The sequence below is a fragment of the Haliotis cracherodii genome, unplaced genomic scaffold (assembly GCF_022045235.1).
Source record: "Haliotis cracherodii isolate W230 unplaced genomic scaffold, xgHalCrac1.p SCAF_13, whole genome shotgun sequence".
Classification (NCBI taxonomy): Eukaryota; Metazoa; Mollusca; class Gastropoda; order Lepetellida; family Haliotidae; genus Haliotis; species Haliotis cracherodii.
In genome coordinates this window covers 5,758,524-5,783,813 of record NW_027266268.1, presented here as the reverse complement: position 1 = coordinate 5,783,813, position 25,290 = coordinate 5,758,524, and the positions used below count along the sequence as shown (strand labels likewise).

General features: G+C 42.2%; 1 protein-coding gene across 1 annotated transcript in view; it reads right to left on the bottom strand.

Annotated features, from left to right (window-relative positions):
- The window catches only part of LOC139458795 (uncharacterized), a 32,162-nt gene that overhangs the window by 6,614 nt on the left and 258 nt on the right, over window positions 1-25,290 (bottom strand). The window contains exons 2-11 of the mRNA XM_071240213.1: window positions 12,802-12,995; window positions 11,951-12,141; window positions 10,437-10,598; window positions 10,188-10,287; window positions 9,372-9,494; window positions 7,097-8,228; window positions 6,560-6,688; window positions 3,669-3,809; window positions 2,057-2,127; window positions 1,226-1,290 (exon numbers count right to left, since the gene is read on the bottom strand). Coding sequence (XP_071096314.1) covers window positions 1,226-1,290; window positions 2,057-2,127; window positions 3,669-3,809; window positions 6,560-6,688; window positions 7,097-8,228; window positions 9,372-9,494; window positions 10,188-10,287; window positions 10,437-10,598; window positions 11,951-12,141; window positions 12,802-12,995 — 2,308 coding nt within the window. The remainder of the gene's footprint in view (window positions 1-1,225; window positions 1,291-2,056; window positions 2,128-3,668; window positions 3,810-6,559; window positions 6,689-7,096; window positions 8,229-9,371; window positions 9,495-10,187; window positions 10,288-10,436; window positions 10,599-11,950; window positions 12,142-12,801; window positions 12,996-25,290) is intronic.

The following is a 25,290-nucleotide window of genomic DNA, read 5'->3' as shown; positions in this document are numbered from 1 at the left end:
GTGAGCCAGTATTTGGCGTATCGCTCTGTAACAGACAGGAAGTTACAGCATGGAGTTGGTGAGCCAGTAGTTGGCGTACTGTTCTGTAACAGACAGGAAGTTACAGCATGAAGTTGGTGAGCCAGTATTTGGCGAATGCTCTGTAACAGACAGGAAGTTACAGCATAGGTTATAAATGAGCCAGGACCTTTTATCTAATCTTACATTTAAACTTCTGATTATTTAAGGAGCGGGCAAATATTTTCCATGTACCGGTATACTGCATGTTTCATGCATTTATTCATCGTGGTAAAGTTTCATATATTAGCAACTCAGCCCTGTAATCGAAAAGGTGAAACCATTTGTGACCAGTTTCCTGTCGAATCTCATTAAAATCAGATCTTAGTTTTTGCTACATCCTTACAAAAATCTGAGGGCATCCATTACAGGTCACACCAGAACGACCTTTCGCGACGAATATAATGACTAAAAAGAAGTAGACACTAGCCAATCAGATTGTATGGCAGTATTTCCTCAGATTGTATGGCAGTATTTCCCATGGGCTATGCAAAGTCTCTTCCCTTAAATGTTTATCCCACTGATGCGAGAGATGAACGATGATTTTGACGGAATCAGTCGTACATCCTGTATCTGTCATTTGGAATACCCTGTGTTAACCTTTTTGAGGTGTTATAAACACATTCCAACTGTCAGTTTCCTGATCTGGAAGGGATGCTCTGATTGGTTGGACAAAGGTCATTCTGATGTGACCTGGAATGGGATGTCGTCATCAAGAACCAAGATCTCTGTTTAATGAGATTGGTTTCCTGTAAATGTGTCTATTAGTCATCCGTTGTGACCATAACAACATCCAACAAAATGGCGGACGACTACGAATTTGTCAAAAAAGTCTGATATGTGGGTCCATTTAAGACCAGGACGTGGAGCTTTTTATTCCGCTCTTTAACAAATTAAAGATGAAAGAATGCATTCAATCTATTGTGCTATGTATCGCAATAAATAAATCATTATTGCAATAAATTGCAATACGAAAGTCAGGCGTATACCACTCACTACATAGTAACTGTGTATAATTTGGTTCTGCAATGTGTATGGAAAACACTTTTAATATATTTCAGATTATGGGCTGACCTGCTGGTGCCAATATTGACTGACCAATTAACAGAGGCAGGTAATTCCAACATGTTTTCTGTTTATCGTGGTGATTCTACCAGTCAACACTTACTTTTACTGGAGCGAGGACCTCTCTCTGCTGTAGCGGCAGACTGTATCCTGCGAGTGTCAGCATTGCTGCAATATTAACACAGGATCAGGGTGGTGGTTATTGAGTCAGAGGGTAAGTGTGGGAGGAGGTGGCAGTGGGAGGTGGCAGTGGGAGGGGTCAGAAGGGTCTGTCTTGGGGGTGCAGTCAGAAGGGTCTGTATAAAGAGGAGGAGTCAAAAGAGTCTGGAATAGGGGAAGGGTAAGGTGTGTCTTGAAATAGGGGAGGAGTCAGGAGGGTCATAAATAGGGGAGGGGTCAGGAGGGTCTGGAAATATTGGGAGGGGTCAGGAGGGTCAGAAATAGGGGGAGGAGTCAGGAGGGTCTGGAAATAGGGGGAGGAGTCAGGAGGGTCAGAAATAGGGGGAGGAGTCAGGAGGGTCTGGAAACAGGGGGAGGAGTCAGGAGGGTCTGGAAATAGGGGAGGAGTCAGGAGGGTCGGAAATAGGGGAGGAGTCAGAAGGGTCTGGAAATAAGGGAGGAGTCAGGAGGGTCTGGAAATAGGAGAGGAGTCAGGAGGGTCGGAAATAGGGGGAGGAGTCAGGAGGGGCTGGATATAGGGAGAGGAGTCAGGACGGGCTGGATATAGGGAGAGGAGTCAGGACGGGCTGGAAATAGGGGGACGAAGCAAAAGGGTGAGAACAAAACTAACAAGGACAAATCTGGTACCATTACCAAGACTGAGAAATAAATAAGTTTTCTTAACCTTCAATTAGATTATTATGTGAAGGGTGGTTTGCAATTGTCAAGGATTTCAACAATAAGGCAAAAAACAATGAATGATTGTGAGACTCACAGTTTCCTGTCCGAAGTGACGAGACAGGAGGTCGGTCGGAGCATCGAGTTATCCTCCGCATCTGTCTGCATCTGTAGAACCAAGCAGCTTGTCTTCATACAACGCACAAACTGAGCAACATGGATCACTTTAGTAACAACCCCCCTGACTGGTGAGGCTGGTGTTCCTGGTGACCAATCACAATCTGACTTTCAAAAAGACTTCAGAAGAATGACAGAGTATCTCAAAGAAGTAATTAAACTGATTGCCTGTATTTCAAACTATCTATCACCTGTCAATGACCTGACAATGATTAATTTAAGAATAATTTCAACAACTATCCGTAGCTAATCCTCACTGGGGTTTTTTGGGCATGGATGTATCTGGTCCTATTCAGAGATCAATATTCGACACCAAATCAGCAGCAAATTCTCAACTTGGAATTGTAAATTTTAAAAGAAATTGTATATTTATGATACTTATCCAATCTCACACTCTGCATTTCTTTCTTCTTCTTTCGATCCTATGTGGAAACGTTCTTCAAGTTCCCAGCTTCTAAAAACATTTCACCCGAAAACATATGGTTTCTCGTGTAGGTTGCTATGCACAGGATTATAGTGCGTGACCCTTTTGTTTGGGTAGTAACCATGGTGATGCTGGGATGTGTTCGAGTGAACTGTTTCCAGAAGCTGGACACTTTGATCAAGCATGTTTCCACATAGAATCGAAATAAAGAAGAACAAAGAAATGCGTAGCGAGATAGGATAAGTTTAAAAATTGAAGATTTACCCTATTCATGTTAATCATGCTTAGATAGTTATAACTACTATTATGGTTTGTAAAAGTGACTTGTATTTCACTGATAACAGGACCACTACAAAGTCAGAGGCATTATTGTATTGGATGCAATGTTGTAATACCCCTGAATTTAAGAAATTGAGGACTTTAAAAAATTCCATTTTTGAACAAAATAATCCTACTTTTCCAAATTTGCCTGCCAAGGGCACTTCGTTTGGAATCCTAGATAAATCCTAGTCTGGTGGCAGCTAGTTTGAGTTCAGTACATGTAAATTAGTGCCAATGATTAAGGGGCTAAAACAAGGACTTGGTCGCCTCGGACAGTGCATGGGGTGTTCATATTAAACTGAGCATGATATCTCAGTGGTAGCACACACACACACACACACACAGACACACACAGACACACACAGACACACAGAGACTCACTCACAACCCAACCACCCACCCACTCACTCACTCACTCACTCACTCACGCACTCACTCACTCACTCACTCACTCACAACCCACCCACCCACTCACTCACTCACTCGCTCACTCGATGCATGTGATGTTAAACCCCATTTCATCCCCTTGGTGCCAGGCCAATCTTACTTCTGGTTTTACAAATTTTCTTGGTCACTTTGCAAAAATGTAGGAAGTTAAAAATACAGAAAATATTTTGCCAAGTTGATTTCATAACAATAGGTCTTTGAACTTTTTAACAAAAATACAAACATTCTTAATTTTCTGTTTTGACATTTTTTTTAGACTTGACCCATCTGTTAAACACAAAAATACATCGTTGTGGGCGAGTCAATTATTAAACACTGAGTGTTCAAAAGTTTTACTGACATTGAGGGAGATGACGCTCTCTGTGTGTATCTTGATGATATTTTCGTCAGCTGTGGGTTCCCGCTTGGGTTTGTGTCTCTTTGTGTTGGCTGACCTTCCACGACGTTGAGGAGCCGGGGGCGCCAAGAACATGCTGTTGAACTGGAAACAGTCACAGAAACCATATAATAGTAATAATGGTATATACTCACTAGGGCTGGGATGGGTAACTCGGGTACCCGGGTTGGGTGGGTCCTGAGTAGGACCCAGGTACCCACAGGACTACACACAACCGTGGTTAGTTATGTGATTCGATGTAATAAGCACCCAGGGTGCTCTCAAAATTAGAAATAGGGGGCTCTTATTAGAATATATTTTGGTGAAAAAAAAAGGTTGAAAGATTGTAAATTTTGTGGTTTATTCTGACAGCCTGAAATGTTTATATACGACAGATATATTTTTTCCAGAATTTAATTGCCCATATTAAAGTAAGGGTGCATATAACACACAAGTGCGTATTATACATGAATAAATAAGTCTTGTGTACATTGATCAATCGGAAGGGGTGCTAATTGGGATTGTTCACTAGCCAATATATTAGCAAATATTGCCATGGGCGCTTATTATAGAGGGACGCTTATTATGTTGAATACAGTATTGTTTAATGACAAAAGCTGACTATAGCTCATTGTTTATACAACGCTTATGTTCACACTTCTTTCTAACGATGAACACATTCCCTTTGACTTGTACATGTTTGAATAAATACAAAGCTTCAGTCAACTTCAGTGTACACATAAACTGATCGTTTGATACATGTATGTAAATAGTGAGTACCCGGGTAGGGTCAGGTAATAGGGGGTCGGGTGGCCTGGTAGTAACTTTGGACTCTTCCCAGCACTAATACTCACACATTTACATAGAGACCATATTAAAGAAACAGTCATAAAGGAATAACTTCAGACTTTTTTATAGTCTATATTTCTATTTCTACAATGGAGGTATTGATTTGACGATGCAGTGGTCACATGACTTGGTCACATGACAGTGGGCCGACAAACTATTGTGTTGATATCTATTCCAACAACGTGTTGATATGTGTCCTCACCAGTATCATAAAAATGCTGCAGTCCCAGGAAGATTTTGTGATTCCGAGATCACAGAAAGATTTGCAGAAAAGTCACAGAATTTGCCTTTTTATAATCAGCCAATACTCTAATTTTCATGCTTTCCTATTAAATTTTGCACTCAAATAATTCCCAAACATGTAACATGCAATTCAAACAAACAAAATATGAATCCTACGATAAAACAAAATTTGAAATTAATTATTTTCACTTTTATGTCTACATCTAACAGGAAATAAATCTCAGTGACACACTTGCATATTTAGCTGCATACTTTTATGTCTTATCCAATGACACCTGTTTACATCAACAGTTTGTGAGATTATTTCATTTCGGATTTGGATTCAAGTTTTCGATAGCGAGATGTTGTCTGCTCACACTGCCGAGTGATTTGAAGATAGAAACTTGACTGCTACTAGCCTTATGATTGTATCATTCCATGGCTTCGTAGCAGGTACTTGTATTTCACTGACCAATTTGAGTAAAATAATGAAGTTTTCCTAAATAGTCTGCCAAGGGCACATAGTTTGGGTGAGAGTGAGTGAGTTGGGTTTAACGCCACTTTTAACGGTATTATAGTTATATCAGCTTAACGTGAGAGAAAAGCCCGAAGTGATGCAGGTCTTAGACGTTTACCACTTCAGTGAAACCCATGAGCACGGACATGGTGCTGACAAACCTAGAAACATAATTGGGGCAAACCGGGATTCGAACACACAATCATAGGTTTTGGGCGTGTCCAAGGGACGAAACTCTGCACAGTGAATTGTTGGGCTTTAGACGACTGGGCCACCCGTGCCCCCCGGTGCATATAGTGCCCGCTGAGAAGTCTTATACAGTAAAATTTGACAGCCCTTGGAGGAGAAGTGTAGACAGGGGGAGGAGTCAGGAGAGTCTGGAAATAGGGGAGGAGTCAGGAGATGTCAGGAAATAGGGGAGGAGTCAAGAGAGTCTGGAAATAGGGGGAGGAGTCAAGAGAGTCTGGAAATAGGGGGAGGAGTCAGATGTCAGGAAATAGGGGAGAAGTCAGATGTCAGGAAATAGGGGAGAAGTCAGATGTCAGGAAATAGGGGGAGGAGTCTAGACAGGGGGAGGAGTCAGGAAATAGGGGGAGGAGTCAGAAGAGTCTGGAAATAGGGGTAGGAGTCAGGAGAGTCTGGAAATAGGGGGAGGAGTCCTTAAAACATCTAAACACGATATTTTCTTTCAAGTACTTGCAATTCAAATTTGTTTATAGATTATAGTAACCATATCTTTACTTACTTGCAATAGGGCTGGGACGAGTTTACATTTACTAACCCGGGTACCCACCCCACTTTTACCCATTCCTACCCGGGTACCAGCTGTAGGTCTCAAAACATCCGATTGGGAAACGTTTGACCGTACTACTGTCAAAATGTATTTAGATACATATATAAACCGCTCTTGTCATGAATACACTGAAGATGACGGACGTTTTATCTTTATGTAAACATATAAAGTCAGAAGGAATGTGTGCATATATATAGTCAGAAAGAAATGTGAACATTTGTCCTTTATAGTGTTACCATAGAGTTCTAGATAATTTTTGCCATTAAACAATATAATCACTTGACCAACCCCCGGGTCCGGGTACTCCTGTGGGTACCCAGGTCCTACTCAGTACCAACCCAACCCGAGTACCCGAGTTACCCAGCCCAGCCCTAACAGGCACACACTGATACTATAAACTATTACATTTGACAGACAGAATCTTGTTTTGACATTTATGTGTAGGCCCTAAACTCCAACAGCCCATGTTTGTACCTTTTCTTCAGACTTGGCTGCAGCCTTAGCAAGGATCTCGAGGTCCTCTGGGGACAAAGAGGCAAACCCCAGACTTGTGGAGGCAGGTGGCTCTGGCTCTGGTTCCGGCTCCTTGGTTTTGGCAGGAACCTGAATAAGACAGTCTTGATTGAGTATGGTTTCACGCCAATTTTAGCAAAATTTCAGCAACGGCAGGAAACATTAGATAAGGGTATCACAAATTTCAGTGGAATCGAACCAGGCCTTCAGTATGATCAGTGAACGCTTTAACCAGTAGGCTACCCTACCACCCTTTGGATGAGAGTGTAGGTGTTATACCTCTTACAGTAGATTGTGGAAGCATTAGGTTTTTAGTACATGCACACAACGGCTGAAGTCTTATCACGGCTAGAATCATAATATTGCATCATGTGTTGGCAAAACAGTCTAAGCATGACAGGACTACTGGCAGTAGCTAGACTGGCAGTTGTTGCTTCCAGTTAAGTTAGATCCATTATTTGCAGATCCTGAAGGTCAATAAGGGAGGCAACTCCTCACCTTGATAGATACAGCACTGTTCCTGGGGGACATCCTTTTCTGTTCCAGATAGTCAACGGCCACGGCCAGCTTCTCCCTGGGTTTAGTGGTGGATATGAGAGTTCCTGGGATGATACTACGTTCGGTCTTCTCCACCGGCATATTGTCGTCGAACTCGAACGTCTTTATGGACTTGTAGATCAAGTTCTCCTTCTCCTCACTGCAATTCCTCTCCGGGGATTTACCCCGGTCGGTTCTCATCGCCACTTCGTAGTAATTCTTTTCTGTTTGAGATTTGTATAGTTTTGGATTAGACGGTGGATGTAGGAACTTTGTGATGTTTTTCCGTAGATGTGAATGATTGGTGTTGTTCACGGACAAAACGCTTGATTTTTCATCCCCATCGTCTTCATTGTTGTCTTCACTCTCTGTCAAACTGACTTGAGATACCATTGTAATTAAATCAATTTCTTTACGAATCTTTTTCTTTTTTTCCTGCGTTTCCTTTGTGTTGCTTTTTTCACTTTCAGTGTCGTCATAGCGAACTGTTACTGTGGGAACAACAGGCGGAACTGGGACGTGGTTACGTGTCACTGGCCTCACATCAAGTTCAAGGCCAAGTGTGTCATGATCATGAGTGACAATATCACCATGCACCATCTTTTTCTCTACTAACATCGTAGACGAATCTACACCGGAATTAATCCGACTTCTTACATGACTGTAATCAGAACGTGAAAATTTATTTTTAGCCATGCCCCGCCTGCCAGCAGAGAGAGTCGCCACTTTACGTCCCGCATTCCTTGGGGTGATGTCAACCGTGACGTTACGGTCCTCCCTGATGAGCACTCCGGCCCGGCCTGCACTCCGCACGTTTAGTCGACTCATGTGCTGCATGGGAGTGGTCGTAGTTGGAGACACAGGAAGAGTGCGGGCGTTCACGTCGTACAGACTTGGGCTCCGTCTCCCAGAGACCTGTTCCTCATCCCGAGGGGACAAGTTGCTGTTATCCACAGGCAGCGTGTCAATGTAGGAGATTCCAGAGCGCTGGTTGTACTTGACGAGTCGGCTCGACTTGTTGTTGTTGTTGTTGGTGTTGTTGTTGTTGGAGGTGTTGATGGTGGTGGTGTGGCTCTCAGCCTCCCGGAGCAGCCTGGGAATGAGATGGAAAGTCACAATATCAATAAGAATGTGTCACAGATAGGATTAGCACTGACTTAGGGAGATACCTAAAGAAATATTGGATTGAATGTTAAACTGTTAAATGATGCCCATATAAAATGAAAAAAACATAATTGGATGATGGGCTTTTAAAATACTCCTTGCATACAGGCTTTAATGCACCAGTATATTTGAGGTGAGGTGCTCACAAGCTCTCAATATCTCATAAATGTAACAAGTATTATGTTCAGCCCTCTACGAGAACCACATCATGTACTTGTATGTAACACCTGTTGGAATGAGCGGAGGACATTCGCCCATTTCAGGGAGACTTACTGAGACAATTTACTGAGATTACCCCCAAATTCCTTTGTGACTGTAACAAGACAGCCCAAATCAATCTCAACCTGATTATATAGGTTCAGAGTGGAAGCATCGTTATGGCACAAATGAGAATACTTAGGAGAACACTCGGAACAGAATTGTGATGATCAGTTGGCTTAGTGTTGGCCTGAGCATCAGGTCTACATTGTGTACTGTATACCAGGGTGTACACTTGATACACACAAGACTATCACACGTACATACACACAGGCACACATATACGAGACACAGACAGTCAGGCTTACACTGACAAACACAGACACAGACAAAAGCAAAGACACACACACACACACAGACACAGCCAGACACACATGCCTGCTCAAAGATACAGGTATTCTCGTGCACGCATCCCCTCACCGCTCGGTGTCCAGTTCAAAAACACACACACACACACACACACAGCCAGACACACATGCCTGCTCAAAGATACAGGTATTCTCGTGCACGCATCCCCTCACCGCTCGGTGTCCAGTTCATCCATGTCTGCTTCCTCATCCTCAGCTTTAGGTAGAGACAAATGGATGGCTTACACTGACAAACACAGACACAGACAAAAGCAAAGATACAGACACACACACACAGACACAGCCAGACACACATGACTGCTCAAAGATACAGGTATTCTCAAGCACGCATCCCCTCACCGCTCGGTGTCCAGTTCAAAAACACACACACACACACACACACACACACAGCCAGACACACATGCCTGCTCAAAGATACAGGTATTCTTGTGCACGCATCCCCTCACCGCTCGGTGTCCAGTTCATCCATGTCTGCTTCCTCATCCTCAGCTTTAGGTAGAGACAGATGGATGGGTTCCGGCGTCGGCTTCCGGAGCAGGTAGGACTTGTGACTCTCACAGGGCAGCGACCTGGTCATGGGAATAAGGACAATGAGGTCAAGGTTTGAGAGGTGTAATTATATTCAATAGATAGAACAGGGCTCTCACAGACCTTCACATAGGAGTGAGTGAGTGAGTTAGTATGGTTTTATGCCACTTTTTGCAATATTTCAGCAATATTACGGCGAGAAATTCCAGCAAGAAATGGGCTTCACACATTGCAGTCATGTGGGGAATTGAACACACGGGTATTCGTGTGACGAGTGAACGCTTTAACAACCAGTCTACTCTACTGCCCCACTTCACATAGGAACAGGGAGAGAAAAGTTATAGAATTAAAATTATATTCAACAAACAGAAGTGGTACATGACCTTCACATCAGAATAGGGAGGTCAAGGGTAGAGATGTATAATCGTTTTCAACAGCTAGAACTAGGCTCTCACGGGGAAGAGACCTTCACACAGCAGCAGGGAGAGCAAGGTAATAGAATTAAAATTATAGTCAACAAACAGAACTGGTACATGACCTTCACACAGGAATAGGGAGGTCAAGGGTAGACAATCATACGTGTATGTAATTATTTTGGAAGATTTGCGGCTCTAACACTACTTTCCATTGAACCTGTATCAAAATGTGAAACATCCCAATGAGAAAGGTCACGAAAGAGCCTTGTCATAAGTTGTTGAAAGATCTGTTGAGTAATGTTTAAACTTTGTACTCACTCAACATCACTGATATTATCCAGAGTTCCCTCCCCTGGTTCCGGTGACACACATGGGGCAGGGGGCGCTCCACTGGTAGAGAACTCATAGTGACCATATTCTGGAAGCAGCAAACCATCACTGAAGACTCATAACATTTCCAGGAATGGAAATAAACAAAGGGTTTATCCCAAGATTACAACTATAGTAACTGGACATTTCATGAAATCCCCATTTTAAGCTGAAGTAATGACAACAGGTGACACTTACCTGACTCAATTGTTGTGTTTGAGTCTGCAGCGATGTTGGGGTTGATCATGTCCATGTCGATGCGCAGCCCAGCAGGGGGACCAACCCATCCAAGCCCGGTTGCCGACCCCACACCTGGTCTGCGTGGGGGGCGCCCGTTTGGATCATACTTGGACCCTTTCACTATAAAACAATAAAGGGTCCATACACTATTACCCTGACAAATTCCAATGACTTTTCCATGAACATGCTTAATTCACAGTATGACTCACATACTTGCATAATTACCATTTAAATATGCAATAAATAAGATAATTTCATAATATTTAAAAAAAATTGTTTTAATTTTTTCCCTTTACATAATAAACATTGGTATTCAGAATTTGAAAGGTGTATCATCAGAATGGGAAGAAAACAAACTTATTATCCTCTCAACAACGTGAATTGACATTCACTGAGTCTAAGGATGGGTGAACAGTAGTGTTCTTGTTGGCACACTTGAATTCCAAAGGGCACATTGTGAACATCTTTAAGAGTATGCCCTGTGGAGCACTTGAAAACAAACACATCTGTATCCCTATCATATGTGCCAGTAAGTATTACCCATGATTGCAATTTCACTTCATAAAACATGGTAGATGTGATATTGGTATCTTCACAGTCTGGCAGTATGCCATTCAACAATTGACTTCAATAATTTTTGCATTTATGAAAGAATGAACTAACACCTTCACCTGAACAACTTCACAGACTGCTTATCTAATCAATAAAACAAAGAAATTGGACAACAATATATAATGTGTGACATGGTTGAGTGCAACACAAGCCCCGCCCATTCTATTATCAGCCAATCAGGAAACAGTAGTCTGTTAGCAGGTTAGTGGATGTGACCTATTTTTTTTTTTGGGGGGGGGGGGGTGGTTATGATAATATGAATGTAATTGATATTTCTTGGTTAGCTAATCAAGTGAGATCTCGTCAAAAATATCATCCATAAACTAGCGTTAGAAACTGGCATAAGTTCTATCTTGCCAAACTGCTAAAAAATAAGGCATCCTAAAGAAATTTGCCCTTTTTAAGGGTTTTACTATATCATGTATATGTTATCATTATAAGGACTAGTGGACTAAAACTGTTTCTATCGCTGCATAAACCTTCTCCATAAGGGCAATAACCACATAACTATTTGTGCTTGTGAAATTTCCAATTCAGTTTGTAACACCATACTCAGCAATATTCCAGCTATATGACGGCGGTCTGTACATAATCGAGTCTGGACCAGACAATTCAGTGATTGATATCATGAAAATCAATCTAAACAATTGGGATACGATGACATGCATCAATTGAGCCAGTGAGCCTGACCACCCGATCCTGTTAGTTGCCTTTTACGACACGCATAGTCGCCTTATACGGTAAGCATGGGGTGCCGAAGACCTATTCTACCCCGGATCTTCACGGGTTGCAATTCCGATTGATGAACAGTTTACATTTCAAAACTCAAGTCTCAGAGTAGAGAGACATAGCCTCCTCACCTGCAATGATTGTTGGTTCACTTGCCGGTGATGTCTGCGGCAAGTCTTTGGCACTCTGTGGTCGGTTCTTCCTGCCACTAGGGGGCCGAGTACATCCAGTTGTTTTGGCGCTGGCAGGACGTTTCCTGGTTGGTGTCTTTGTGGCCTCGCTATGATGTTTGATCAGCTCTGGGATGGATGAGTTACTTCCCCTGAAGACAGAACATTCAATTTTTCATCAGCTAGAACATGAGTTCAAGTTTCTTTCCTGAACAAGCTGAAGAAAGTACATTTGATCAGTTTGGGGGGAGATGAGTTACTTCCCTTTAAAACAAAACATTTAAGGCTTAAAAAAATAAAAGAATTGGTTCTCAGGCAATGGTTTTTGAAAATATAGTGCGGGCTGGCGGTGTCTTTTGTTTTGTTTTTTTTGGTTGTTTTTGCTGTAGCCAAATAAACAGTTGGAACCAAATATACAGTTGTGTAACCAAATAAACAGTTGTGTAACCAAATAAACAGTTGTGTAACCAAATAATTGTGCACAATCAACCTAGGAAAGGGCCTCCCTACATAAATGTATTCCTTGATGAGTTAAGTACTGGAATACTGTAATTGACTACTGTTGGACTTGGAATAGTTAAGGACTATTTCTTTTCTTTTTTAAATATGGAAATAAAAACAAAATGCTTTATGATGATGCGGGCGGGGCCTGAGAACCAAGACTATTATTTTTTTAGCCTAATGAGGGATTTTTCTCTTGCTGAAATCTTAATAACATAGACTGGTATTTAACTGGGCTACATTTTCAGTCCTTAATGAGTTCATGCACTTATTTCACTGTATGAACTAATGGTATTAGGACATCTTCTTACCATGCATTCTTCTGTAGGTTTACAGTTGACAATGGTGGGTCTGTCTGGATTTCGGACAGGAACTGGTTTCTGCGGTTCCGATCATACACCGATGGAGCCTTGAGGTCACGTGGGTCAGCAAGGCCCAGGTTATAGACAGTGGTCTTCACCTGGTCAAGGCGGGCCAAGGACACACTTGCAGGATGGGTCCAGTTCTGAGGAACAGTTCGCATATTAACTATACATACCAACCAAGTGCTGCATCACATACAGAGGGAATGACAACTTTTGTATGCAGCCAGCAGGGCTTGCTCCTTCTAAAAGTTACTGGCCATTCTCCAAACTGGCCTACACCTAAATGGTGGAGGCCGCGAATTGGACAAACCTGAGGTCGCGTAGCCACTTAGCGGTGCTTTCAAAATTTTAGAACTCCTCAGACCTAAAACATGTAAAATGTCTTTTCCTGCTCTCCGAGATCAAATCTCGTCTTCCATTTACCTCACTTTGTGGTGACTTATGAACAAATAAAGATGTTGTTGTACACAACATTACAAAATGGCGGCCAGTTTTCATTCTATCAAGAGGATGATCGACATATATCTTCCTTTGAGTTAACCATACACATGATCTGAGTCACTCCCCATAATATTTTCTCATCAAAATTACATGATTCATGAGCAGTGTCCAATTAAAATAATTAAACATACACAGAGAAGAGCCCAATTTTGACCAGCCAGACGGGCCATCTAGGTTACTTTTCTGCAAGCCCTTTGTAATTTTAACTGGCCACAGGACTATGAGCCTGAGGTTAAATCGACCCCTATAACCATGCCAAATGAGTGATCAAGCATTATTTAAAAAAGCAATCAGCACTGAGCCAGCATAGGTTGCTAGGGACCAATTTTAACTCAGAATCCCACTTGGGGTCAGGACGGGTGACTGAACATGACACACATACATGATACATCCAATAATGTCATTATCATACATGGCCATACATACAATACACCATATATCCAGATGTGCATCTCAATACATGATACAAACTGTATATTTGGGAGACAGTTCTGAGAGGATTTTGGGGGCACGGGTGGCCGTCGTCTGAGGTGCCACAATTCGCTGTGCAGAGTTGCGCCCCTTGGACACACCAGAAACCTATGATTGTGGGTTCGAATCCCGGTCCGCCCCGATTATGTTTCTAGGGTTGTCAGTACCATATCCGTGATCATGGGATTCACCAAAATGGTAAACGTCTGAGACCTGCATCACTTCGGGCTTTCCTCCAACATTAAGCTGACACGCCGTGATATAACTGGAATACTGTTAAAAGCGGCATTAAACCCAACTCACTCACTCTGAGAGGATTTTCTGCATCCTGATTAGTGAGTGTCATGTACGTGATGTCATTTGTTTCCTCAAAATTTAAAATAAAACTTTTCAGTTCATTGTTCCTAAGCTTTGTTATTCTGGTGTATCGAGATACATATCGCATCGTGGCTTTCCTTATTGTTGCACCCATAACAGCCAATAGGAGTCCTTGAAAAATAGTGAATCAGTAGTGAACTTTTGAATCATATTGCGAAGCTCATCAATTACATTTATCAAAATATTCAACAAAAGTCAAGGAGTGCTGTCAAAATTCACATCTATATCATGAATGATAAACAGTTTCATGTCCATGACATCATCATTCAAAATGTTGAAAAAAGACTTTTGTGTCTACTAGCCCGAACCTGTCACTTGACATAATTATTAGTAAAATCGAGCATAAATGGATGGAGTTTAATAGCAAAGCTTACTAGACCGAAAGAAATTTTTGACAGACTTGTTCTTCGGACCACAGACTACACGGTAAGATCAAGACTTCGGCATCTTTAGTCAGATTGTGCTGTAATTTTACCATGTTTGCTCAAATAGTGTACTATATCCCTTCACAATAGCTATAAAAAAGTCCTGATTTCTCTGATAGATACTGAATAATCTGCCGATCACAAATCTAACAAATCTTAGATCATCAAGAGGTGAGCTGAGATGAAATAGGATGAAATAATGTCGCATAGAAAATTATGACACCAACATAGCAACAAACATGGACATGTGTTTGTACTATTCCGGACAAATGCCAGTGTTACATTACTAGTCCAATGAGATACCATGCTACAGTTTAACATGGATACCCCAGTCGGACACTGAGAACTGACTTTGAGTCAACAAGTCCTTGTTTTATCCACTTAATGCCAAGTACCAGGCAGGGTAACAACAAGTACCATCTTTTAACGTCTTGGTATGACACAGTCGGGGATCGAACCCCGCACCTTCAACTCTCTGGTTGGACGCTCTATCCACTAGACCACAGAGGCACTTGACCATTAAGAGAATCTGTCCACATAATCAGGGTTCAGATTTACTGTATGATTGCTAGTCTCTGCACTCCAAGGTATCATCGAGGCCAGGTCACACATCAGCATCCATCACCTTCCATTGACAACTATTGTCACTACTCTACTGGTACATCAAAGCTATAGTAGTACATAGTGACTACAATAATGAAAATTGTACCTAGCACCTGAAATGGATATTCTGAAGAAAGTCATAAAAAACTCAATATTAATATTTCTAAATGAATATTCATTCCAATATCAGAGTCCAATATCGGAATCAAACAAAAATTCATGGATAAATCCCTCATTACAAATGATGATGAACAAACACAACCAACCTTATTGACATATTTCCCCATAGAACAGCTCTAGCACCATCGTCGTTTCATCCAACTGAAAATCACCTGACACTACCCAAATCCAGCTCAGATTCTCGCTACGAGACAGAGTGTATATAAACGACCCAATACACAATCAGTTGCTAGGACAAGGCAGCCCAATGAAGTCACACTGTTTATATGTATCGGAGAGAAGATCCTCAACTGAGGTCCACATTCATAATTAATCTGCTGTTTCCGCGTAACTTTGCTTGTGAATAATGGATGCTCCCTGATTGAGTGGGCTCCACCGTCAGTTGAGGATGAGATCAGACACAACACAGTGGAATATAGAATACTTAGCAGGTGCTTCCATGTTGTGTTGACATCGTACGATGTTTTATGACAAGTCACACTGACACTGTGCACTCTTATTTTTTCTGCTCTGTATAGTGTGATAATGAATGTTTACTTTTCAACTGAATCTGTAGTCACACTCAATACCTGCGTCCCTGTCATACCAGTTTCACAGGCTCTGTGTTTGAGTGATGTACACTGACAGATCCGAGTGGGTGGGTTCAAGAAGGTCGTGTCTCCCCCCAAACACCACCATTTTATTTTTAAGATCATTTATTTGTGTAGTTGGTGAAAATCTAAGTTCAAGCAGGCAGCTTACACCCCACCTTGAACCCCCCCACTAAATGAATACATCCCACAATATGAACAACCCTCACTAAACTAGTACATCTCACAATATGGACACCCTCACTAAACCAGTACAGTTCACAATATGGACACCCTCACTAAACCAATACATCTCACAATATGGACACCCTCACTAAACCAATATATACATCTCACAATATGGACACCCTGACTTAACCAATATACCTCACAATATGGACACCCTCACTAAAACAATACATCTCACAATATGGACCACCCCACTAAACCAATATATACATCTCACAATATAGACAACCTCACTAAACCAATACATCTCACAATATGAACCACCCTCACTAAACTTGTACATCTCACGATATGAACAACCCTCACTAAACCAGTACATCTCACGATATGGACCACCTCCACTAAACCAATACATCCCACTTCATTCATTTGAGGATGAAAATGTCTTCTTTAGCTTGACAAAGTACATACGGTTTCCGTGTATAGTACTGTGACCTTTCTATCGAGATAGGTATTCAATTTTAAGTTTATTGTTACCATAGTCCTATCATTATAGTTACAGCCAGAATTGAAGGCATAGGTGAGGTTAGGTGAAATGGGGTTTAACGTTGCGATTATTGCATTTATATAGCTACGTGCATGCACGTGTGTGTGTACCAGCTTGTACTAGTCTGGACTGATGCTGATTTATAGTGCGAGCTCACTGAGATATCATGCCGCAGTTTAACATGAATACCCCACTCAGACACAGTATACTGACTCCGAGCCGACTGGTGCCTTGTTTTAGCCCCTTAATGCCGAGCGCCAGACAGGGTAAAACAAGGACCATCTTTTCACGTCTTTTGGTATGACACAGCCTGGGATCGAACTCCAGACCTTCCGCTCTCCGGGCGGATGCTCTACCACAAGACCATGGAGGCAGTCAACTGAAGGCATTGAAATATCATTCAGTTCTTCTAACTATCGACAAATGCATGCTATTGAACACCAAATATATTACCACAATGATTGGTATATTGTAGTTTCATGTTTCACTGAGCATGTTTTCATTAAAAATACTGGCAATCAAGCCATGTCTTTCTCCATGCTTGTCATGCTACACAAATCTTCAGCAGTCATTATTTATTCAAAACGAGATGAGATACTCTGTATGTTTGGCTGGAAAATCAATTGACATTGATACCACATCTGAGAAATGCTTTTTCAACACTTTCTTAAAATTGATAAAAAATAAGAAAAACTAATGTCAAGCAGTCCTTGTCATAAACCTTATGTCAAAAGATTCAAGGTGAGGTGAAATGGGATTTACCGTCGCGTCAAAGATTATAGCACTATGTTAACTCCTTTTATCGCTATCATTAACCTTGATGATAGAACGATTTCTTGAAAAACATGCTTCGCCAGGGGTATTCAAACCTACGAAGTCCACACCGAAGGTTAACGAGTCTAGTCTTCTGCCATGGCAACATGGAAGAAATTTGAATGAAATTAACAATGAATATATACTTACATCAGATAGTTTACAGATAATAGTTAATCCGTTTATGAACAGCAAAACATGTGTTTTATGCAGTATGTTTTATGTTACTTGATGCATTGTATGTACATGTGATTTGGTAGGTTAACGTTCAACGAAACAAACAGAAATTACTATTATCTTGATCAGGTTTGCTCATAATAGGCACATCAACATGGGCAAGAACTGTTTAGGTGATTGATAAATGCAGGGTTAGAAACTAACAGTTTTCGTCAACTAGTCCTTATAATGATAATATATAGCAAAACCCTTAAAAAGGGCGAATTTCTACCAGCCCTTATAATACCTTTACCATTGGGCAGTTTGGCAAGGACTATAGGACTAGTGCCAATTTCTAAAGCTGTAATGTGCTCGAATTTGTCCAAAATAAATGGTATACTTGCCCCGGGACATGCATTTTATAACCCGAGTCGACAAAGGGCGAGGCACATGCGCGGAAGGCTCGGGGAACACATTTCATGTGCATCATGCAGAGCTGACTCACATACAGTTAAGAACAGAGTTCCCGAATAACTTTCAAAATACCTTTAACAAAACAATATAAGCATTTTAAGCATTTTAGGTACTATGAATGTTGGTCATGGTATGAATAGGTTTAGCCAGGAGGATCTGATGTTAAATCGTTGAGATGGCTCCATGCCTCAGGGTTTACCTGAACATTTCAACGATTGAACATCTGATCCTTGTGATCTAACCGATACTTAATCTATAATATCTTAATCTCTGTGCCTCGGGGTTTAAAAGGCCATTTCAATGATTAAACATCGGATCCTCGGGGTCTAACCCATATTTAATCTGCCATGCCATAACAGATTAACTGTAGTAATATGAAAAAATCGGGTGGTCCTCAACTTCTTTTGAGTAGTATATTTATCGGTACACATGCACTATACCAGACACCAATCAGCCATGTTTGTTTGATGCTGCGAATAAAGTGTTTTGTACCTACTTTGGTAATTAAAGATTAAATTTACTCACGAAAGCATTTATTCAAGCCGTTGAGTGAGCCCCCCCAAACCCCATGTTGTTTTAGCGAGGCGACAAAATGGCCATTACTTTACAATATTTAAACTCATAACTTTATATCCATAACTACTTCAGTGATAATCATGATTTAATCACATCTTAGCTATTTTATGCTTATGGACTAATAGAGATGTTTGGGCGGCAAGTCACAACATGCCAAAGGAAAAACATGGAACCCCTCCCTCTTAAACCCTTGTGAAATGATGTCATCCTAAGCTAGTAGTAGTAAGAATTGGCGCCAAGTCTAAATATAGCTACCTCCTTCAATACAGTAAAAGAATAATCATAATTGTTGTAAACTTCCTGCCATTTTATCTTTCATTTCTCTCCAGTAAACACATGGTAAATGAGTTTTCACTTGTTTTCCAAAACACTCACAAACGGTTTGTTTACCTTGCAACCATGGGGTAGTCAATTAGTGATGTGAAGGTCTGAGGCCATCAACATGTGGTGTAGTAACTTACCGACGCAGCTCTCTAGAACAGCATCATCGACTATCTACCCCATCATCTCACTCAGGGTGTGGCTACAGCTCGTTAAGTCTCCCCAGTTAACGAACATAATTAATTATCCATATGAATTGGGTATAAGAAGGTACATGTACTATCAGACCTTTTCATGGCAGACACACTCAGCAATAGGGTTGTGTCTGTGACTATCAACTGTGTCAGACACACGCGGCAATAGGGTTGTGTCTGTGACTATCAACTGTGTCAGACACACTCAGCAATAGAGTTGTGTCTGTGACTATCAACTGTGGCAGACACACTCAGCAATAGGGTTGTGTCTGTGACTATCAACTGGGTCAGACACACGCGGCAATAGGGTTGTGTCTGTGACTATCAACTGTGGCAGACACACTCAGCAATAGGGTTGTGTCTGTGACTATCAACTGTGTCAGACACACGCGGCAATAGGGTTGTGTCTGTGACTATCAACTTTGGCAGACACACTCGGCAATAGAGTTGTGTCTGTGACTATCAACTGTGGCAGACACACTCAGCAATAGGGTTGTGTCTGTGACTATCAACTGTGGCAGACACACTCGGCAATAGGGTTGTGTCGGTGACTATCAACTGTGGCAGACACACTCGGCAATAGGGTTGTGTCTGTGACTATCAACGGTGGCAGACACACTCAGCAATAGGGTTGTGCCTGTGACTATCAACTGTGGCAGACACACTCGGCAACAGAGTTGTGTCTGTGACTATCAACTGTGGCAGACACACGCGGCAATAGGGTTGTGCCTGTGACTATCAACTGTGGCAGACACACTCAGCAATAGGGTTGTGTCTGTGACTATCAACTGTGGCAGACACACTCGGCAATAGGGTTGTGTCTGTGACTATCAACGGTGGCAGACACACTCAGCAATAGGGTTGTGCCTGTGACTATCAACTGTGGCAGACACACTCGGCAACAGAGTTGTGTCTGTGACTATCAACTGTGGCAGACACACGCGGCAATAGGGTTGTGCCTGTGACTAACAACTGTGGCAGACACACTCAGCAATAGGGTTGTGTCTGTGACTATCAACTGGGTCAGACACACGCGGCAATAGGGTTGTGTCTGTGACTATCAACTGTGGCAGACACACTCAGCAATAGGGTTGTGTCTGTGACTATCAACTGTGTCAGACACGCGGCAATAGGGTTGTGTCTGTGACTATCAACTTTGGCAGACACACTCGGCAATAGAGTTGTGTCTGTGACTATCAACTGTGGCAGACACACTCAGCAATAGGGTTGTGTCTGTGACTATCAACTGTGGCAGACACACTCGGCAATAGGGTTGTGTCTGTGACTATCAACTGTGGCAGACACACTCGGCAATAGGGTTGTGTCTGTGACTATCAACGGTGGCAGACACACTCAGCAATAGGGTTGTGCCTGTGACTATCAACTGTGGCAGACACACTCGGCAACAGAGTTGTGTCTGTGACTATCAACTGTGGCAGACACACGCGGCAATAGGGTTGTGCCTGTGACTAACAACTGTGGCAGACACACTCAGCAATAGGGTTGTGTCTGTGACTATCAACTGGGGCAGACATGCGGCAATAGAGTTGTGTCTGTGACTATCAACTGTGGCAGACACACTCGGCAATAGAGTTGTGTCTGTGACTATCAACTGTGTCAGACACTCGGCAAAAGGGTTGTGTCTGTGACTATCAACTGTGTCAGACACACTCGGCAATAGAGTTGTGTCTGTGACTATCCACTGTGTCAGACATGCAGCAATAGAGTTGTGTCTGTGACTATCAACTGTGGCAGACACACTCGGCAATAGAGTTGTGTCTGTGACTATCAACTGTGTCAGACACACTCGGCAATAGAGTTGTGTCTGTGACTATCAACTGTGTCAGACACACTCGGCAATAGAGTTGTGTCTGTGACTATCAACTGTGTCAGACACACTCGGCAAAAGGGTTGTGTCTGTGACTATCAACTGTGTCAGACACACAAGAAGTTAAACAATAAACAAACAAACAAAACAAGAGTGAGTGAATGATTTATGTTTCAGCAATAGTCCAGCAATATCACAGCCTAGAAATAGGTTTCCTACATTGTATCCATGTAAGGAATCGAACCCACTTAGGCTACCCCACTGATTCCTCAATCAAATATTAATCCAGAGTGTCCATTGAGAATAACATATTTTCCCAGCACACAATACAATCCCAGAACTGTACATGTCTCACTAGAGTAGGTGATCGTAACCTTCCATAGTCCGTAACCTTCCATGGACGTAGTCCATGAATTATTCATACAACATGTACCTGGACGGTCGTGGATCTATGGACAGTGGCAACACAGTTCCCATATGAGCTAGATGTCATTGTCATTACAATTTTCTGTTTGGTAAAAGTTGTACTCGGCAATGTACTCATCAATGTTCTAGCTATAGGACGGCAGCCTATAAATAATCGAGTCTGGACCAGACAAACCACACCATCGGGTTACAATGATACACAAACGACCACGCCACTGAGCTGGACCACCCTATCTATTTAGTCACCTCTTACAACTAGCATAGATTGCTGGGGACCTAATCTAACCCCAAATCACTGTAAGGGAGAGGGGTGCTACATGGAGGGAAGGGGGTGCTGCATGGAGGGAGACAGGGGTGGCAACGGAGGGATGGGGTGTTGCATGGAAGGGAGAGGGGTGCTATATGAAAGGGAAGGGTGCTGCATGGAAGGAAAGAGAGGCAGCATGGCAGGGAGGGGGTGCTGCATGGAGGAAAGAGAGGCGGCATGGCAGGGAGGGGGTGCTGCATGGAGGAAAGAGAGGCGGCATGGCAGGGAGGGGGTGCTGCATGGAGGGAAAGAGAGGCGGCATGGCAGGGAGGGGGTGCTGCATGGAGGGAGACAGGGGTGGCAACGGAGGGATGGGGTGTTGCATGGAAGGGAGAGGGGTGCTATATGAAAGGGAAGGGTGCTGCATGGAAGGAAAGTGAGGCGGCATGGCAGGGAGGGGGTGCTGCATGGAGGGAGGGGGTGCTGTGCATGGAGGGATGGGGTGTTGCATGGAAGGGAGAGGGGTGCTATATGAAAGGGAAGGGTGCTGCATGGAAGGAAAGAGAGGCAGCATGGCAGGGAGGGGGTGCTGCATGGAGGAAAGAGAGGCGGCATGGCAGGGAGGGGGTGCTGCATGGAGGAAAGAGAGGCGGCATGGCAGGGAGGGGGTGCTGCATGGAGGGAAAGAGAGGCGGCATGGCAGGGAGGGGGTGCTGCATGGAGGGATGGGGTGCTGTGCATGGAGGGAGGACGGGTGGCAACGGAGGGATGGGGTGTTGCATGGAAGGGAGAGGGGTGCTATATGAAAGGGAAGGGTGCTGCATGGAAGGAAAGAGAGGCGGCATGGCAGGGAGGGGGTGCTGCATGGAGGGAGAGCAGGGGTGGGAACGGAGGGATGGGGCATTGCATGAGAGGGATGGGTGCTGCAGAGTCTGGGATTTCTATTTGAGAATATGTTTTGAATCACTAGTTCAAAACATACAATGAATTTCTCTGACAGAAACAGCCAAACAAATCTTTTTTCAACAACATATATTTTTCATGACATCCAGCATATGCAGAAAACAAACAAAATTGGATGTTGATAAAAAAACCTGAGCTGAAATTATATTTTGGCAATATTTTCTGAAACAATTTAAAAAAAATATCCCAGTGTCCCACCAACCCAAAGATTATCAAATGGTCAGTCACCTAGTGTGTTGAGGAGTTTCAACAAAATGAAGGGCAATACTGCATCAAACGTCACTCCCTCATCTCAACCCATACCCTCCGTGCACCGAACTGAGCATCTATGTGGTGTGTGTGAACTTTTTCTCCTCCACATCAAACCCTCATCAAATATTCACCCATCAGCTAATGACGACCTTATACCAGAATGCTCTAACCTTCATCCCAGATCACTGGGCCTTTTTATAACAAGAACGCACAATCATTTCGTGTTAGCAGTTGTTAACTTTCTATCATTGGGATATGAAGGCTGGTGATCAAGGGAACATCACTGGACATCCCAGTTTAGAACAGGAAGCTTGAAGGTAAGTGCTGAAGTCGTTTCAAGGTAATCAGTAAGTATTTTTCTATTACTATATGATGTTTTATCAATATACATGACAACAAATACATGTACCATTTATCAATCGGGGAATATGTCTGCTAATACATGTACCATTTATCAATTGGGGAATATGTCTGCTAATACATGTACCATTTATCAGTCGGAGAATATGTATGCTAATACATGTACCATTTATCAATTGGGGAATATGTCTGCTAATACATGCACCATTTATCAATTGGAGAATATGTATGCTAATACATGTACCATTTATCAATCGGGGAATATGTCTGCTAATACATGTACCATTTATCAATCGGGGAATATGTCTGCTAATACATGTACCATTTATCATTTGGGGGAATATGTCTGCTAATACATGTACCATTTATCAATCTGGGAATATGTCTGTTAATACATGTACCATTTATCAAATGGGGGAATATGTCTGCTTATACATGTACCATTTATCAATCGGGGAATATGTCTGCTAATACATGTACCATTTATCAAATGGGGGAATATGTCTGCTTATACATGTACCATTTATCAATCGGGGAATATGTCTGCTAATACATGTACCATTTATCAAATGGGGGAATATGTCTGCTTATACATGTACCATTTATCAAATGGGGGAATATGTCTGCTAATACATGTACCATTTATCAATCGGGGAATATGTCTGCTAATACATGTACCATTTATCAAATGGGGGAATATGTCTGCTTATACATGTACCATTTATCAAATGGGGGAATATGTCTGCTAATACATGTACCATTTATCAATCGGGGAATATGTCTGCTAATACATGTACCATTTATCAAATGGGGGAATATGTCTGCTTATACATGTACCATTTATCAATTGGGGAATATGTCTGCTAATACATGTGCCATTTATCAATCGGAGAAAATGTCTATCTATTATCTATCATAAATTCAGTTATGTTTTATTTTTATGCACAGGAATGCAGTTTGTTAGGTATATAATTATTGATGATGCACACATCCAAATGTCACCACTCCAAACACTATCTAACGTGGGACATCTTTTGCAATCAATCAGTTAGGTTTGGTTAGGCTCTGGTTTTTTAATGAAAACGACAGGTAAATAACTGTGCTGGGAGTCAAAGGGGGTTGTTCCTACTTCTCATGCATTTTAAAGGACAGAAGCTGAAGAGTCCAAGCATGGAAAATATGCACTTGTTGTGAATTGCTTTTCAATTCTCTGATGCTTTTATAATATTCTTCACACAAAAAACATAAAAATGAAATGGTTTAGCGTCAATTATTTTGGCTACAGGAAACTGTCCTGGTACTTCCACTCAAGCCGCCACTTTCACTCATTACACTGCTCAGTAATGATTCAAAAGCTGACTCACACACGTGGCTATACTTGCCAATTTCACTCCTCTTTCCTGACTATGATCAACATTATCCATACTGTGTTTCCTCCAACACTTTTCTGTCACAAAATCACTCAACGAAGTATTAACTACCATGTCATTCATGTGTACACGTACATTGGCACGAAGTTTAAGTGTGGGCGTGGCTCAGTCAGTTAGCTGTCAGGCTAAAAGTCTCATGGTCTCATGTTCGCTTCTGACAGATTCTCACAAAAACTGGTTGCTTGTCTTAGTGACATGTGCTCCCCTATACTATCTTTGACACCATGAGTTATTTATCATTTATGCCATTAATTACAGTGCAAATGTGCTCTTGTGATTACCATGTACTATTAACCGACAACAAAATCCACACCATCGGGGACCAATGACACATAAAGGCCATCCGAGTTATACCGTGTAATCACATTGACACGATCAACACCACACCCCACAGCTCGGATGAACTTAATCCATTCTAAAGGGTATCTAGACGGTGTAGGTTCTTTTTAGCTCATTATAATGTCATGTCATGACATTAATATAAAAAGACAAACATTAACGATGCAATTACCAGGGAAGTAACGTCTCTCGA